Below are 16254 nucleotides of genomic sequence, written 5' to 3'. Positions count from 1 at the left end.
CTCACATCGATTATGTAACAAATATGAATAGTATTTATATATTTCAATACTACTATACTTAAGTTGATGGAAGGGTAGAGTATGAATAATAGTTAATTTAAATATTATATATTAGAAGTAGAATTTATGTTTATTGTTATTTTATTTTAAATGTAGTTGAATTGGGCTTTTAATAGTTGTTGGGCTTTTAGTTTATTATCCATTAGTAAGTATTATATATGTAGTGTCTTTGACACTTTGAAGGACATCAATGAAATGAAATGAAGTTTATTTTCTTAGTCTAGTTTTATTGTCTCTTTTATTTTACAGCTTTTATTAGTCTTTCTCTAGTTTTGTTAGGGTTTAGATTTAGCTTCCTAACAATTGGTGCTTTCATTCTTGAACATCTACACCTCTCATGGCATATCAATTTCACTCCACCATAGACACCACTCCTACCACACCCTCATTTCCATCTTTTCCATGGGAAATTTTTACACCTTGTTACACTCATGTTGGATCATCATCCCCAAATTTATATTTAAATCACGGATATTCACCACATACACCTTCTAACCCATATCCATCTCATTCACATGTTTCCTCAATCTACTACAATAATTTTTACGAACAAGCACCCCTTTCCATCACAACCACATCGCACACACACCATAACCCCACCAACATCAACTTTCATTCCTTTCAACACCAATCATATGACCATCACACACCTACCTACCAACAAGAAATATTAAATCCTGTCTATACTCCTTACCAGTATCACAACCACCATTCACACACTCCAATTTCAGTCAATAATCCTTACCAGTATGACATCCACCATTCACCCACTCCAATTCCAGAACAAAATCATCCATTCACTCAACAACAAACTCAAACTTATTCAAATGATTTTCAAGATCTTTTCCAAAAGTTGCATCTAGCAGAAGAAAAATATAAAAAAGAAAAGAAAGCTATTGATGAGAAATATCAAGCCTCTATTCTTTCTTTCAAGCAAAGATCTCAGAAAATTTCTCAAGAAATTTCTTATGCACAAAAAAATTGCAGAGAATATTATCAAAAAATTGTTGTTGACACTGAACTAGAAAAACGAGTTGCTGAGGAAGAAACTAAGACCATCACTTCAGAAAGGAAATTATTCCAGATGAAAGATCTAACATCTTCTCCGGCGATTTTTCCGGTGTCTTCTCTGACATCAATACAAAACATCCAGAAACTAACATCTTCACTGTTTCAAGTTCAGTCAACGTTTACAAACCCATTTTGTCAGTCATCTGCTCAATCATCTGAATTGCAACCGTCATCGGAGATGTCGTCATTTGTGCAGCGACCACCTCCAGAACCACCGCCATTTTTATGTCGTTTTAATTTTAATTTTGTTTTGTTTGAAGAAAAAAAAAGTTGAAAATGAGTGAAAGTAGGAAGATGAAAAAAAAAAGAAAGAAAAGAAGAAAAAAAACGTGAGAGAAAAGAAAAGGAGGAAAGAGAAAAAGAAAATAAAAACTGCTTGCCAGCTATCTCCCATTCAAAATGCGGTAAACGAGGTTGTGCCACCTCCCCCTAAGCTGTCTCCCTTATCCCCAATGGATAACCACAACTTATCCTTTTCTACCCATTCAATATTCCTTCTTTTTCTTTACCGAGCCACATGTCTATTTGTCTCTATTCAAATCTAAAACAATCTTGATTTTCCTTGACGTTATCACAAACACCCTTTCCTTTTGTTTAAATTAAATTAAACCTTTCTCCTTTAAACCAAATCTACCCTACCCATTACAGCAATAAAAATTTGACCACTAAAACTCTCATGCAAACCATGTCTTATGTCATTACTAAGCTAAATCTTGAGGACAAGATTTTAATTGGACCGGATAGTAGTGATGGAAGGGTAGAGTATGAATAATAGTTAATTTAAATATTATATATTAGAAGTAGAATTTATGTTTATTGTTATTTTATTTTAAATGTAGTTGAATTGGGCTTTTAATAGTTGTTGGGCTTTTAGTTTATTATCCATTAGTAAGTATTATATATGTAGTGTCTTTGACACTTTGAAGGACATCAATGAAATGAAATGAAGTTTATTTTCTTAGTCTAGTTTTATTGTCTCTTTTATTTTACAGCTTTTATTAGTCTTTCTCTAGTTTTGTTAGGGTTTAGATTTAGCTTCCTAACATAAGTACATCCTTGTTGTTTGGCTAATTATTAAATGAAATATACCCACAATATTTTGTTTAATAATTTTGATAATTTTGATAATTTTGATTAATTAATTTAAAATAGAAACACAATTAATATTATTAATTAATTAATTAGTTAATAAAAAATAGTAATTAATATATTAATACAGTCACCAATGCCAAGTCACTATAAATAATTTTTTATTAATTTTTTATCCCAATTATCACTTTTGATCCCCTATGGAGGGGGGCATGAAAATCCCATGTAAGATAAAGTTTATAGATTAAAAAGGTGGCTTTAAAGTGGAGGGATTAAAACTTTAAAAAATTAAAAATAAGAGACAAAAATGCAAGAAAAAAGAAATCAAAATAATCTAATGTGAAGTTGACCTCACTTCAATTATTTTTATATATATTGCTGGCGTAATCCCTTACATCACTTCATCTTGATAAGGAAAGCAGCATCTGGATTCTCATAATGTGTGCGTGATATCATGTAGGGTGAAAATTATTCTATGAATTTTCCAAAGTACCGTAAGACTCAAACTCTTACACAAATATTCTACATAGTTGTAAAAGTCAGAGAAAATTAAAGTGCATCAATGGCTTCAAATCAGGAAGAGGTGAAGCTTTTGGGAGCTAGAGGAAGCGCATTTGTTTGTAGGGTACAGATTGCTCTCAAGTTGAAAGGAATTGAATACAAATTTGTTCAAGAAAACATCGCCAACAAAAGTGATCTACTCCTCAAATACAACCCGGTTTATAAAAAGATTCCGGTTTTTGTTCATAATGAGAAGCCTATATCAGAGTCTCTGGTGATTCTTGAATACATTGATGATACCTGGAAACAAAATCCCATCTTGCCTTCTGAACCATATCAAAGAGCCTTGGCTCGGTTTTGGTCCAAGTTCATCGACGAAAAGGTAAAAAAGCTATGTTTTAAATTGCGGTTGTGTAGTGCTGATTATTTTCTTACTGTAAAATTAAATTTTTGAAATGATCAGATTGTGGCTGCTTCTATTAAAGCGGTTCATGTCGTTGATGATGATAAAGAGCGTGAGAAGGATGTTGCAGAAACATCTGATTCTCTTCGGTTTCTTGAGAATGAGCTGAAGGACAAGTTCTTTGGGGGAGAAGAGATTGGTTTTGTGGATATTGCTGCTGTGTTCATAGCTTTTTGGATCCCTTTGATTCAAGATGTAACAGGGTTGCAATTGTTTACTGCTCAAAAGTTTCCAAAGCTTTACAAATGGAGCCAAGAATTTCTCAACCATCCAATTGTTAAGCAATGTTTGCCTCCTAGAGATCCTGTTTTTGCCTATTTCAAAGCTCACTATGATAGCCTCTTTGTTTCGAAATAGATCCGGAATTTGGAGTCTGTGAACTATTATTATCTGTCATTCAAAATCATAGTTTGTATCTGATATTGTCATTTTTTTCATATTTCAATTAATACAGAAAAGGGTATTTCGCTATCTTTTAACTACTGGTTAAGAAACCTGAGGTAGCTATAACCATACAGTAAACGTAAATGCTATAAAGTACTGACATACACAAACATGGACACTGACATGAACACTGGACACGACAATGACACTAACATCAACGGTGGTAATGTTTTAATCAATAACTTAGTTCAGATCATGTGTTATTTGTTAAAACTAGTAGAATAAGTGACAGTCAATATCAAGATGTTTAGTGTGCTCGTGAAACACATGATCTGCACCAATATGGAGTTCACTTTTTGACAGTCACTATACAGGTTGGAGGCCTGAATCAGAAGTTGCTGAAGGTCCCGCAGTAAATAGAGATACCATTGAATTTTACGAGTAGCAGCCGTAAGTGGACTGTATTCGGCTTTGGAAGAGGAGAAGGAAACAGTAGGTTCCTTCTTGGATTTCTAAGAAACCAAAGAGTCGAGAAAGAAGCAATTTCCTGAGATGGAGCGATGAAAATTAACACATCCACCCCATTTGGGCATCTCTAAATCCCAAAAGCCGAATACTAGAAGACCAATGACAGAGTAATCAATGGCCAGGTGAGTGTTTTCAATACCCGGAGAGCAGACTGACAGTGAAGTTCAGTAGGAGAACTCAGTCAACATTTTAAAAAGCGGTCTGTTACCATAAAAACGGTCGCGACAAAACGGTACCAATACTGATACCAATAGTGTTATTAACCATTTCGTGGTAAAAAATAAATTGTGGTTAAATCACACCGCGACAACCGCCATCAGTGTCGCAAGACCTGTACCAACGGAAATTGCAGCGCAACCAATATTTAAAACCTTATGATAATCACTAAGGTAGGCTGGCTAAACATAAGCAAAGTTGAGCTATAGCAAAGACATCCAAACATTTGTTATACGGCATTACTGTCTTACAACGCAAGATCTTTCAAGGAATAATTCCTGAAAACAACATTGCAGGATCTTTATGATGCATGAGAAATCAGAGTACATTCCATTTGAACTGAAATACAAACATCAAAACAACTCCACAAGGACAGAGACAAGTACTGATACAAATTTTCTTACAAGTTCAGAGTCTCACTCTATAAATATCTATTTTGATGCTGCAGCAGCAAGGCTTGCAGCGCGAGCTTTGAAATACGCAAATTGTTGCTCTTTTGATGGCATAATTTCCTTGACTACTGGATGGTTGTAAAAGTCTTGACTCCACTTGTGTAGCTTGGGAAATTTGTCACTGGTGAACAACTGTTTCTCTGCTACTTCTTGAAATAAAGGGATAAAGAGAGCAGCAATATCCACATATCCAATATCTTTTCCTCCAAAGAACTTGTCCTTAAGTTCATTCTCAAGAAACTGCAAAGCCTCGAATAACTCTTCAGTAGCCTTCTCCCGTTCTTTCTCATCAGGGATAAAAATAGTTTTCGCTGCCGGAACCAGACACTGATTTCACAAATTAAAATTATGTGTTAGAAAATAAATTAAGCCGGACAAAGTTTAAAAGGAGTTGTATGGAACATTATTTCTAGCATGGATCTTAGGTGATTCATGTCAGACACATGATTTTAAATTGCGGCCGCAATATTGCACATGCAATAGTTTTTGCAACAACATCAGACTGTAATTTTTGTGTGATTTAAAATCACGCATCCAAACATAATAAGAATAGCATCAGACAATTGTGTCCATGTTTTTTCACATATATTTATCAAAACTCAATTTCAGAACCCAAAACTGAATGTACTTCAGATGTAATGAAAATTCTTAAGATTAAGTTTTTCAACGGTGTCTTTTAGACATCTCTCAGTCAAAATTCATGCTGTAACAACCGTAATACACATCGCAATGACCACAATCACAACATACACATCTGCAACCGCATCCATGACCGCAATTTAAAGTCTAACTTAGACCTTAAAATATCACAGTAAATACATAACAAATTCATAACTACTCACATGAGTACTTAGCAACTATCACATAAGTTCCAAACAAAAATTTCAGTGCTAATAAACAATGGAATTTAACTATAGATCACTACAGAATGTTAAGTTAGTTCTTGACTAATCCATACCTAACTTTTCACTTTTGTTTCCATTTGATTCTAGACAGAACGTTGCCTCAAATTTTCATTGAAACTCATTCGGAAGAGTTGTTTTTGCAAATTCAATTTGCACAAGTTCATTCAAACATAATTTGCAAATTAAGTTCAACCCAAACATGATCAACTCTACAAAACCTTCTAAGATTCCATAAAATGTACACAACATAACAATAACAATATATTTTCAATTTGTGATAGACTTCATGTCATTTAAAATCATACGCCCAACTACATTACAAACCGCATCAGACAATTTTGTCCATGTTTCTTCACGTATGTTCACGCTGTAACAACTGCAATACGCATCACAACAACTACAATGACCTGAATCGCAACATCCACATCTGCAACCACATTGACGACCGCAATCTAAAGACTAACTTAGACCTTAAAATATCACAGCTAGTAAGTAACATATTCATAGCTAATCAATCACATGAGTACTTTGCAACTATCACATAACTGCAAAACAAAATTTTCAGTGCTAATATACAATGGAATTAACCATAGACCACTCCAGAATGTTTAGCTAGTTCTTTAATTAATCCATACCTTAATTTTTGGCTCTTGTTCAGTTTGATTCTAAACAGAATTTTATCTCAATTTTTCATTGAAACTCACCCTGAAGAGTTGTTTTTGCTAATTCATTTTGCAAAGTGAAGTTCATTCAAACATAATTTGCAAATTAAGTTCAATTCAAACATGATCAAATCTACAAAACCTTCCAAGATTCCATAAAATGTACACATCATAGCAATAACAATATATTTTCAATTTCTTCATTAATGAAAGTAGTCGCAACAGCAATTTAAAGCACTACTATTAAAAGTACGTATGTTCTGCGGAGAAAAAAATTGGTTTTAAGGAAATTGATTATGTAAAATTGATTATGACTAATAGTGATTCAAAGGTAAAGTAATTATATTTGGATAAATTTTTGAAAAGTGATTTCAAGTAAAAATCATATTTAGACTCAAAAATTACATATTCCGCTAAATTCTATAAAATACAATCAATTATATTCAAGTGCAACCAAACATGTCTGACACACGTCAAGAACAACCAAACATGTCAGAAACATGTTAGAAATCAGAAACATGTTAGAAAACATTTCAGAATCAATTCTACACATTTATAATTTATGTGTGCATGGAGGAAAACAATCTATTAAATGGATTACCTTGTCATCTATGAACTTTGCCCAGAAACGATCCAATGCTCTTTTGTAAGGATCAGAAGGCAAGATTGGATTTTGTTTCCAAGTCTCATCAATATATTCAAGAATCACACGAGACTCTGAGATGGGTTTTCCATTATGTATCAAAACAGGAACCATCCTATAAACTGGGTTATAATTGAGCAGTCTCTCACTCAAATTACCCAATTTTTCTTCCACATTTTTGTATTCAACTCCCTTCAATTTCAGAGCAATTTGAACCTTAATCACAAATGGGCTTCCTACAGAACCCAAAAGCTCCACTTCTTCATTTGCAGCCATTGCTAATCTTCAATTCTCAACTATGGTTGATTCTTTCAAGCAATTTGTGTTGCTTTTTATAGGAAGATTAATGAATTGATTTGATTTGATTTCAAAATTATCTGATACAGATAGATAATAAAGGTATCAGATACATACAACTATTAAGAAAAAGGAAAAGATTCTGTCAAATAAAAGTGGAAAATAATTGCAAAGTGATGTAAGAGATCACATTATTGAGGAATTCATTAGTAATTGTTTTATAGTACACTAAAAATAATATTTTTTAAATTAATTAACCTTTTATAGAATTACTAATATAGCTTAATTTCTAGAAAAACCTCAACTACTCTGTTTTCTACCACAAAAGAATAACAAATAATTGTTTGTATTCAAATTAAATCAAAACAGGTAACAATTTTGTTCTTCTTAGTAATTCTTTATTATGCACCAAATTAGTAGTTTTATAAATAATTAACCTTATTTTAGAAATACTAATATGGCTTAGTTGTTAAAACAACCTCAATTACTCTATTTTATAGAAGAAAAGGATAACAAATAATTGTTAGGGTATTCAAATAAAATAAAATAAGTTAACAATTATTCTTCTTCTTAATAATTATTTTATTGTGCAGAAAAATAATAGTTTTAAATTTGATTGCTAATATAGCTTAATTTATACAAAACCTCAATTACTCTATTTTATGCCATGAAAGGACAACAAAAAATTGTTACATTGTATACAAATCAAATAAAAAATGTTGATTTATATATTATGTGTGTTCGTGCAACCTCCCCCGTTACACATAGCTTAATAAACCGTGGGTCTCAAATAAGGGTGGAAATAAGCTAGGCTTTAGAAGGCCTGGGCCTGGCCTACGATAAACTTTAAAGGCCTAAGGCCTATCATAGGCTCAGTATTTTGGCCTGGCCTGGCCTTTTTAAAAGCATGGCCTGGCCTGAAAGCCTATTTAAAAAGCCTGTATCTCATTAAAGTTTTCAATTAATCTATATAACTTAAGAAGTCTTGTAGGTCGACCTATATATACATATATAAGTGAACCTATTCAGCATTTATTATATATATATATATATATATATATATATATATATATATATATATATATATATATATATATATATATATATATATATATATATAGCCTATTCAGTTTTTTTCTAATATATATGCATACATGAACCAATTTATTTAGCATATCTCTAATATATATGAAAATATAGGCCGGCCTGTAAGGCTTCATAGGCTTTTTTAATAGCCTAAGCCTGGCCTATTTAATAAAATAGGCTTTTAAAAAAGCCTAAGCCTGGTCTCTTTATTAAATAGGCCTGGCCTGGCCTAGGCCTATGTAGGCTGGGCCGTAGGCCCCTGTAGGCCGGCCTGGCCTATTCCCACCCCTAGTCTCAAAGTCGTTAAAATATTATAATAGTTAATTATTAATATAAAATGTTTGTTAAATAATTCGTAAATAGATGTTATAACCCAGTGTAGGCTTGCACGTTTGAGCCTAATGTTACCAGTTTGACCCTTCCTTGGGACATTTTTTACTTTATGATTTTATACCTTTACAAAAACCTTAATTTATTAATTTTATTTTATATTTTCAAAGAAAAATATTATATTATATAATTCTTTGAAATTTATAATGGCGCCCTCAAGTTCATCAATCACTTTTTTGAGGTAGAGTTTTTTTTCTTTATTCCATTATTGTTGTTCATATTCTTTTCCTTACCATAGCCAACTTAGGAAACATAAACATATATTATGTGGACTTGTCTATGTTTCCTCACACACTTAAGTAATTGACTCAGAGGTGTAGGATGTGGTTCCTCTAGCGACGATATCTCCATGTGAATGTTATAGAGTTTATGATATATCTTATTTTAGGAGGAGTTATTACGATGGTGGTAAGAATGAGGGTTAATTAATTTAGGATTAATATTATGGAGGTAGCTTGTTGTTTTTCTTTCTCTGAGGTACTCATGGTGAACTTATAAAGGTTTGAATATTACAGGGTAAATTTGAGGAATTGTGTCTATATTAAATATTTTAGGACTCTAAAAGGATGATAACCTGCAGATGACAAGGTCATACATATCTTGAATATCAGGCACACTAAAGAACTCACGATCATTATATTTTTGTTGATACTAAGGATGAGATGTTTTGGATAGGACAACAACATCTCAAGTTCCCTCTAACGCTGATTAGTATCCATAGGTGGAATGGAAGATAATAGGGACGACCTTCATTCTAAAATAGGCACTTAGGTCTGAATGCTCATCGGGATGTTAACCCATATCTTCACTAGTTGGTCTTTCACATTAAATCTAGTAGGAGGAAGCTATTTTGACGAATGATGGCTGCCTCTTAATGATTGTTTGTTCTCCGAGATGAGGTTTAGAATTCCCTTCAACGAGTTCAAAATTAGGGTTTTAAATCACCTCAAGATTCCTTCGTCGTAATCACACCTAGTGAGCAGGGCATATATAAAGGTATTCCAATATTGGTACCGATATAAGAATGGGGATTTTTTGCTTGACATTTATGTTGACAGCTTCAAGTGTAACACCCTGATTTTTATTTACTAGTTTTTTTATTAGTTATTTATTTTATTAAATATTATATGATATAGTAATTAATTAATTATGTGATTTTGTGAACATGTGTTATACGTGTTATACATGGTGTCGCACAAACTTACATTGTTCATAAGGATTCTATAGATTGCATGGTTATCCATAGAGGCAGTCAGTACTAATTGAAGTGTCGCGTTATGCGTTTCTTTAATCTTTTCATTGTCTCGGAACCCTAGGATGGGTCTTTCTTTCTTTGGTTTCCCTTCTACTATCTATGATCTTGAGGAATTCATAGTCAAAGGTTTCTTGTTCAACTCCATCTTGCTGATTGATCCTTCGTCAATGGGGAAAAAGATAAGGTTTGTTGACGATTGTCATACCCCAAATTTGCTCGCATTGGTGTTAATAGTCATTTTAATTTATTTAGTCATTCTTCTACTAATGTTCTTTTATCATTGTATTTACTTAAATCATGAGCACTAACATTTATCTATAGAAAAAGAAAATCAATTTTGGAAGGGGAGTGTATTTTATTTTTGAAGAGAGGCCCATTGCTTCATGTGATCAAATGGCTCATTAATGTTCTTGAATTTCTAGAAATTTGGGGTTAGGGTTCATATATTTAGGGTTAGGGTCTTTGTTGGGTTGCGTTTCCAGATGATTTTCATATAGGTTTAATGAAGATAAAGGAAGGTTCTTCATTATTTATGTTTCTGGGTTTGATATAGGGTTAGGGTTCATAAGAAGAATCCTAGGGTTAGGTTTCATGCAAATCTGGGTTAAGGGTTTGAAGATTGGATGAATGTTGTTAGGTTTCTGGGCTTTTGGGTTTTGAAGGTTTGAAGATTCCGGTTGATGTTCAACCAGAAATTTGGGTAGGATGGCGGTTGAGGGGTGGAATGGCCGGTGATGATGATTTCTGGTGGCGGAAGTTATAGAGAGAGAGAGAGAGGAGAGATCGTTTTAGATAGAGGCGAGAGAGTGTGGGAGGTTAGAGAGAGAAAGAAGATAAGGAAATGAAAAAATTGGGCTAATGAATATACTCCCTTCGTCCTTCTCATCTGTTGCAACATGTGGCTATTCACCGGCCACGTGATTGGATTGCTATCTAGTGATCCCCTGTGTCCCATACCATGCCTCCTTAGTAGACCCTCAATCCACGACCGTCCATTTACCAGCTTTGATCAGATGCCCCTGGATTGACTTTAGGGGCACACAGGATCACCATCAGACGATGGTAGTTGCGTTGGTGCGTGTTAATTTCATAGTTCGTCCCACATACGAACCAAAAGAACCCCAAAAGGATTCTGAGCCAAGCCCAACGCTAATACCAACCCCATTTTACTAGCCTGAACATAAAATACCCCCCATCGCCTTATTAGACTCGGATTTGGTTTTTGGCTTAAGCCCTTTATATTCACACCCTCCTGATTAATATTTACACCCGGTGCGCTTGTTTATTTTAATGGTTATTTATTTTATAACTTCGTTTATGTTTTTAATCATTCATTTATTTTCATAAAATTCATATAAAAAATCTAATTATTATTTTTCTTATATAATTATAATCAACATTTTTTATATAAATTATATATTAGTTGTAAATATTAATTTTTGTATATTTATTTGTTATAAATATTAATCCCTATTTTTTTAGTTCAAAATTTATAATTCTCTTTGTTTACTAATTTTTTTATTTTACATTCTAAATACTAACTTCTTTTTACTAATTTCAACTTTTATTTTAAACTAATTTCAATTTATCTTTAATATCAATTTCATTTTAATTTAAAATAGCTAACCAATCAAACTTCATTTTTCACTAACATAATTCTAAAGCTAATATTATTTTCAAAAAGAGGATTGTGGATCTACTTTCAAATTAAATTTTAAACTACGTCTACGACTACGCGTTTTTTCAAACACAAATCATTCGAAAGTACTTGCACAATCCTATAAAAAACTAACCAAGCAAATACGAACTACGAAATGGACTATGATTCTTCATAAGGAGATACGTAGGTACACGGTTGCAAAACCAAGGCGAGTCCCATAAACAGAAAACTAACACCTATTTACATATAGAAGGAATTAACGTAATAAAGTTCAGAACATTTAAAACTTAACACCTTTTTTTCCAAATATTAAGATAGGTGGATTTCACATCCTCCATATCCTTGAATAATTGATTGGTCAACTTAACGTCTATCGATTAATTATTGAAATTAAAACCTAAACCTAAAGGGGATCCATTTGAGTACAAGGGATAAAGGGTACCTAACACCGTCCATGTATTTAATCGACTTACGAACTTAGAATCTCTAAATGATTAGGGTTATCCATTATCTTCCCTTCCCTTGGGCTAAAAATTAGTGGTGGTGACTCTCTCTCTCTCTCTCTCGAATTTTAGGTCGGTTGCTACAACGATCTTAAAGTTAAAACATGGGAGGTTACTCTGGTAGTTGGATCTAACATTGTCACTGCTAATCGTGCGAGATAATTGTTCATGAGATGTGACTTTTAGAAGTAGATGAGTTCTATTAGGAAATGCATGAAATCAAAAGTCGATTTCCAAAGATGAGACCACAGTTTCACGGTGGAAAGAGAAAAATGAGGTGTTAGGAATAAGCTCTTGTAATGAAGCAACGAGAGTTTCAAGTACATCAGATCGAGGAAGACTTACAAGGTTAGCATTCCAATGTCAAATCATAAAGTTAGAGAGATGTAGTTTGACAGTGAGAGTGAAATAATAGTTACAATTAGCGTGTGGTAGGATTATTATATGATTGATGGTTGAAACCGCTTCCGCCTAGCTGACGTGTGATGCAGGAAGTCGTTCGATCAAATCTAACAACATGCTTTCTAACGAGGTTCCACTTAATCATTTGTCCTACTTAATGGTGCTCTAAATTAAGTCTTTGTAATTTAAAATTTACGAATAGTGTATTTTCTCTTGTGTAAATAATTCTTATGTAAAAGAAATTATTTTTGATAAACCAATTAAAAACGCTTGTATGACACTTTGGACATTTGGCCATCCTAAAACACAATATTATATATTAATAAAAATAAAAACCAACACAAGTTAGTGTTTGAATTATAATATCATGCATTGTATTAAAAATATAAATAAGTGATGCCCATTTTCTTTTAGCCCTCTTTAAAGGCAGAACAAAGTTCTATATGACTCAATACAAGAGTTGTTAACACCTAGTTAAATTTGAACTCAAAATTTTAAAAGAAACACACTCTCAAAATCCAAACTTAATTGCTCATAAGTTATAAGTAAGTGATGCCCACTTAATTGTTCATAAGTTAAAAAATTTAAAAGATATGTTATTTGAACAAACCAAATTTCAGACACTAAGGGCTCGTTTGGTGGGCAGGATATGATTGAGACATGATAGGATATCAAACAGGATAAGGATATGATATGATACAGACATGATAAGACTTATCCTATCATGTGTTTGGTTCACACAGGTTACTAGATAGTATATATATATAATTATATTTTTTCTAAATTATTTTGTAAAGTATTTTAAAATTTATAAATTGGGAAAAAAATATTTTTCAATAATTAAGAAAATCTCATTGATACTATTTTCAGTAAATAATTTCAAATTATATATATATACCTTTGTAAAACAATTATATATTTTTAAAATTATTTTGTGAAATATTTTAAAATTTATAAATTGGAAAAAAATATTTATTTATAATTAAAAAAATTCATTGACATTATTGAGTAAATAATTTCAATTTTTCTTGAAAATGATCATGAATTCTAGCGTGTGTGTGTATATATATATATATATATATATATATATATATATATATATATATATATATATATATATATATATATATATATATATATATATATATATATATATATATATAAAGTATGTAAATGACAAAATTACCCTTGCAAGAATATATATTTTATTTGATAGAAAATAAAATTAGTATTTATATTTTTAAAATTTTTATAATTATTTTATTTTTAAATTTTTTATTTTTTTATTTTATTAAATTAATTATTAATATTTTTAATTAAATATCAAATTAATTTTTATTTATATTTTATTTTTTATTTTAAATTATACTTTATAGGGGATAAATTAGTAAATCATTTTCTTATCCTATTCTGTCAGATTCTAACCCAGTTCATATTCAGGATAACAATTTGAAGTAGTGAGGCAGGTTTCAGGATTAACTTATTCTATCCTGTTGTGTCAGCAAACACTGGATTGAGATAGGATATGATCAGATATCCTATCATGTCTTTTATCCTGCGCACCAAACAGGCCCTAACGATACATTTTATATATCTTCCACCTATTGTTTAATCATATATTTACTTTGGCGAATCCCAAGAAAACACCCATACATTAATAAAAATGCAAAGGACGGTGAGCTTTTTTGTTTTTTTATATAGATATCACAGTAAAACAAAAACTCAAGCACCATCTTCACTAACTCCAATTGAGTATGCAACAAGCCAAAAATCAAAACCAAATATTCCTTGATTTGCTAAAGATAGATGCCATAAGAAAAGAGACTCTCAGAACCAATTAGTCTAAAGTGTTCCCACTAATGAAGGCGAATACAATTAATAATGTCAGGTTGGTCATAGTACATTTAATCACACATAATTCAATAATTTTGTGTATAAATAAATTGGTGGTGTAACCCATGACATCACACTTCTTGTCCACTGTCTTGATAATGAATGCATCAATTCTTTTCCCATTATTTAGTACTCCCACTTTTTCTTTTCCTTCAAGACACCTAGTCAACAAGTGACAGATTAAAAATAACAAAATTTGTCTTCCAAACTCTATAAAAGACCTCAAAACCTTAGGACAAAATCACAAAAACAAACACACTTGATAGTTACTATATTCATAGAGAAAAATTGAAGTTCTTCACTGCAATGGCTACAAATCAGGAAGAGGTGAAACTTTTGGGAGCTCTTGCAAGCCCATTTGTGGGCAGAGTTACTCTTGCTCTAAAACTGAAGGGAATTGAATATGAATTTGTTAAAGAAGACTTGCAGAACAAGAGTGAGCTTCTTCTCAAATATAATCCAGTTTATAAACAGGTTCCAGTTTTTGTTCATAATGATAAGCCCATATCAGAATCCCTTGTTATTCTTGAGTACATTGATGAGACTTGGAAACAAAATCCAATCTTGCCTTCTGATCCTTACAAAAGAGCCTTGGCTCGTTTCTGGACAAAGTTCATAGATGACAAGGTAACTTAACTTCCTCTTTGATATTTTTTAGTTTTTTTAATAGTTCAATTCATAAAGTACTGATATTTTATATTCTTTAAATTGTGAAATTTTCAGATTGTGGCTGCTTCGTTCAAATCTGCGTTCACAGTTGATGAGAAAGAGCGTGAGAAGAATATTGCAGAAGCATCTGAGGCTCTTCTGATTCTTGAGAATGAGTTGAAGGACAAGTTCTTTGGAGGAGAAGAGATTGGTTTTGTGGATATTGCAGCTGTGTTCATAGCTTTTTGGATCCCTTTGGTTCAAGATGTATCAGGGTTGCAATTGTTCACTGCTGAAAAGTTTCCAAAGCTTTATAAATGGAGTCAAGAATTTCTCAACCATCCAGTTGTGAAGAAAAGTCTGCCTCCTAGAGAACCTCTTTTTGCCTTATTCAAAGGTCGTTATGAGAGCCTTTTTAATGCTTCAAAGTAAATCATGTTATAGTTTATGAATTACTATTATCTGTTATTGAGTTTTTATTGTTAGGATTTCATTTCATAATAATGTGTTTTGTAATGTGAGATTTCTTGCTGTGAAATCTAAGGATATTGTTGTGATTTTTTCATACTTATTTTGAAGAAGTAGCTATAACCTTACGATAATTGAATTTTATTTTATTTTACCTTGTTACAAGGAAGCATATACTGAGAGCAAATTGCTGTTGTAACTCATGTCATGGAACCAAGTTTTAAATCAGTATATGCCCAAATTATTTTACCTTGGTTGCAGGTATTAACCTCCATATATTATGCTAGAATAATTTGACTCTATAGCAAACGGACTAATCTTAAACAGGTTATCACTACGAGAATATATCAAGTTGGCTGCCAAATTTTTGCTACGAATTTTATTAACAGCAAAATCTATATTAATTGGCTACTGATTATCTAAATTACTAAAATGGCAAACAAAACAACTACATACTATTTTATTGCCTATTGTTTTAGTTTAACAAGTATTGTCAAAAAAAAAAAAAATGGTACCTGTTCCTTTTTTAGAGAAGTACTTATTTGTTTATTTATTTATTTTCGCTACTTTTCTTGGTATTAGTATATTATACATTTTTTTATGACTAAATCATTATAATTTTTTTTTTAAATTATATATATATATATATATATATATATATATATATATATATATATA

At 31.7% G+C, this 16254-nt stretch overlaps 2 protein-coding genes and 1 pseudogene across 2 annotated transcripts; 2 read left to right on the top strand and 1 right to left on the bottom strand.

The window, feature by feature from the left end:
- Nucleotides 1-2639: 2639 nt before the first annotated feature.
- On the top strand, nucleotides 2640-3663 carry LOC131609322 (probable glutathione S-transferase; annotated as a pseudogene).
- A 796-nt stretch (nucleotides 3664-4459) lies between these two features.
- On the bottom strand, nucleotides 4460-7436 carry LOC131609325 (probable glutathione S-transferase). The gene is made up of 2 exons (XM_058881005.1): nucleotides 6933-7436; nucleotides 4460-5091 (listed from the first exon to the last, which is right to left on the bottom strand). The coding sequence occupies exons 1-2, from the start codon at nucleotides 7248-7250 to the stop codon at nucleotides 4744-4746; spliced, it is 666 nt and encodes a 221-aa protein (XP_058736988.1). The 5' UTR covers nucleotides 7251-7436; the 3' UTR covers nucleotides 4460-4743.
- A 7179-nt stretch (nucleotides 7437-14615) lies between these two features.
- Nucleotides 14616-15675, top strand: LOC131609321 (probable glutathione S-transferase). The gene is made up of 2 exons (XM_058881003.1): nucleotides 14616-15087; nucleotides 15184-15675. The coding sequence occupies exons 1-2, from the start codon at nucleotides 14767-14769 to the stop codon at nucleotides 15538-15540; spliced, it is 678 nt and encodes a 225-aa protein (XP_058736986.1). The 5' UTR covers nucleotides 14616-14766; the 3' UTR covers nucleotides 15541-15675.
- Nucleotides 15676-16254: the final 579 nt, after the last annotated feature.

Source organism: Vicia villosa, linkage group LG6, assembly GCF_029867415.1.
Source record: "Vicia villosa cultivar HV-30 ecotype Madison, WI linkage group LG6, Vvil1.0, whole genome shotgun sequence".
NCBI lineage: Eukaryota > Viridiplantae > Streptophyta > Magnoliopsida > Fabales > Fabaceae > Vicia > Vicia villosa.
The sequence above is the reverse complement of the archived record's forward strand: the minus strand, read 5'-3'. Positions and strand labels throughout refer to the sequence as shown.

Bases quoted from the DNA above. Each gene is read 5' to 3' on its own strand.
- LOC131609325 (XM_058881005.1), bottom strand. From the start codon at position 7,250: ATGGCTGCAAATGAAGAAGTGGAGCTTTTGGGTTCTGTAGGAAGCCCA. The intron at 5,092-6,932 runs GTAATCCATTTA...TTGTGAAATCAG, and splicing joins CAAAGTTCATAGATGACAAG to TGTCTGGTTCCGGCAGCGAA.
- LOC131609321 (XM_058881003.1), top strand. From the start codon at position 14,767: ATGGCTACAAATCAGGAAGAGGTGAAACTTTTGGGAGCTCTTGCAAGC. The intron at 15,088-15,183 runs GTAACTTAACTT...TGAAATTTTCAG, and splicing joins CAAAGTTCATAGATGACAAG to ATTGTGGCTGCTTCGTTCAA.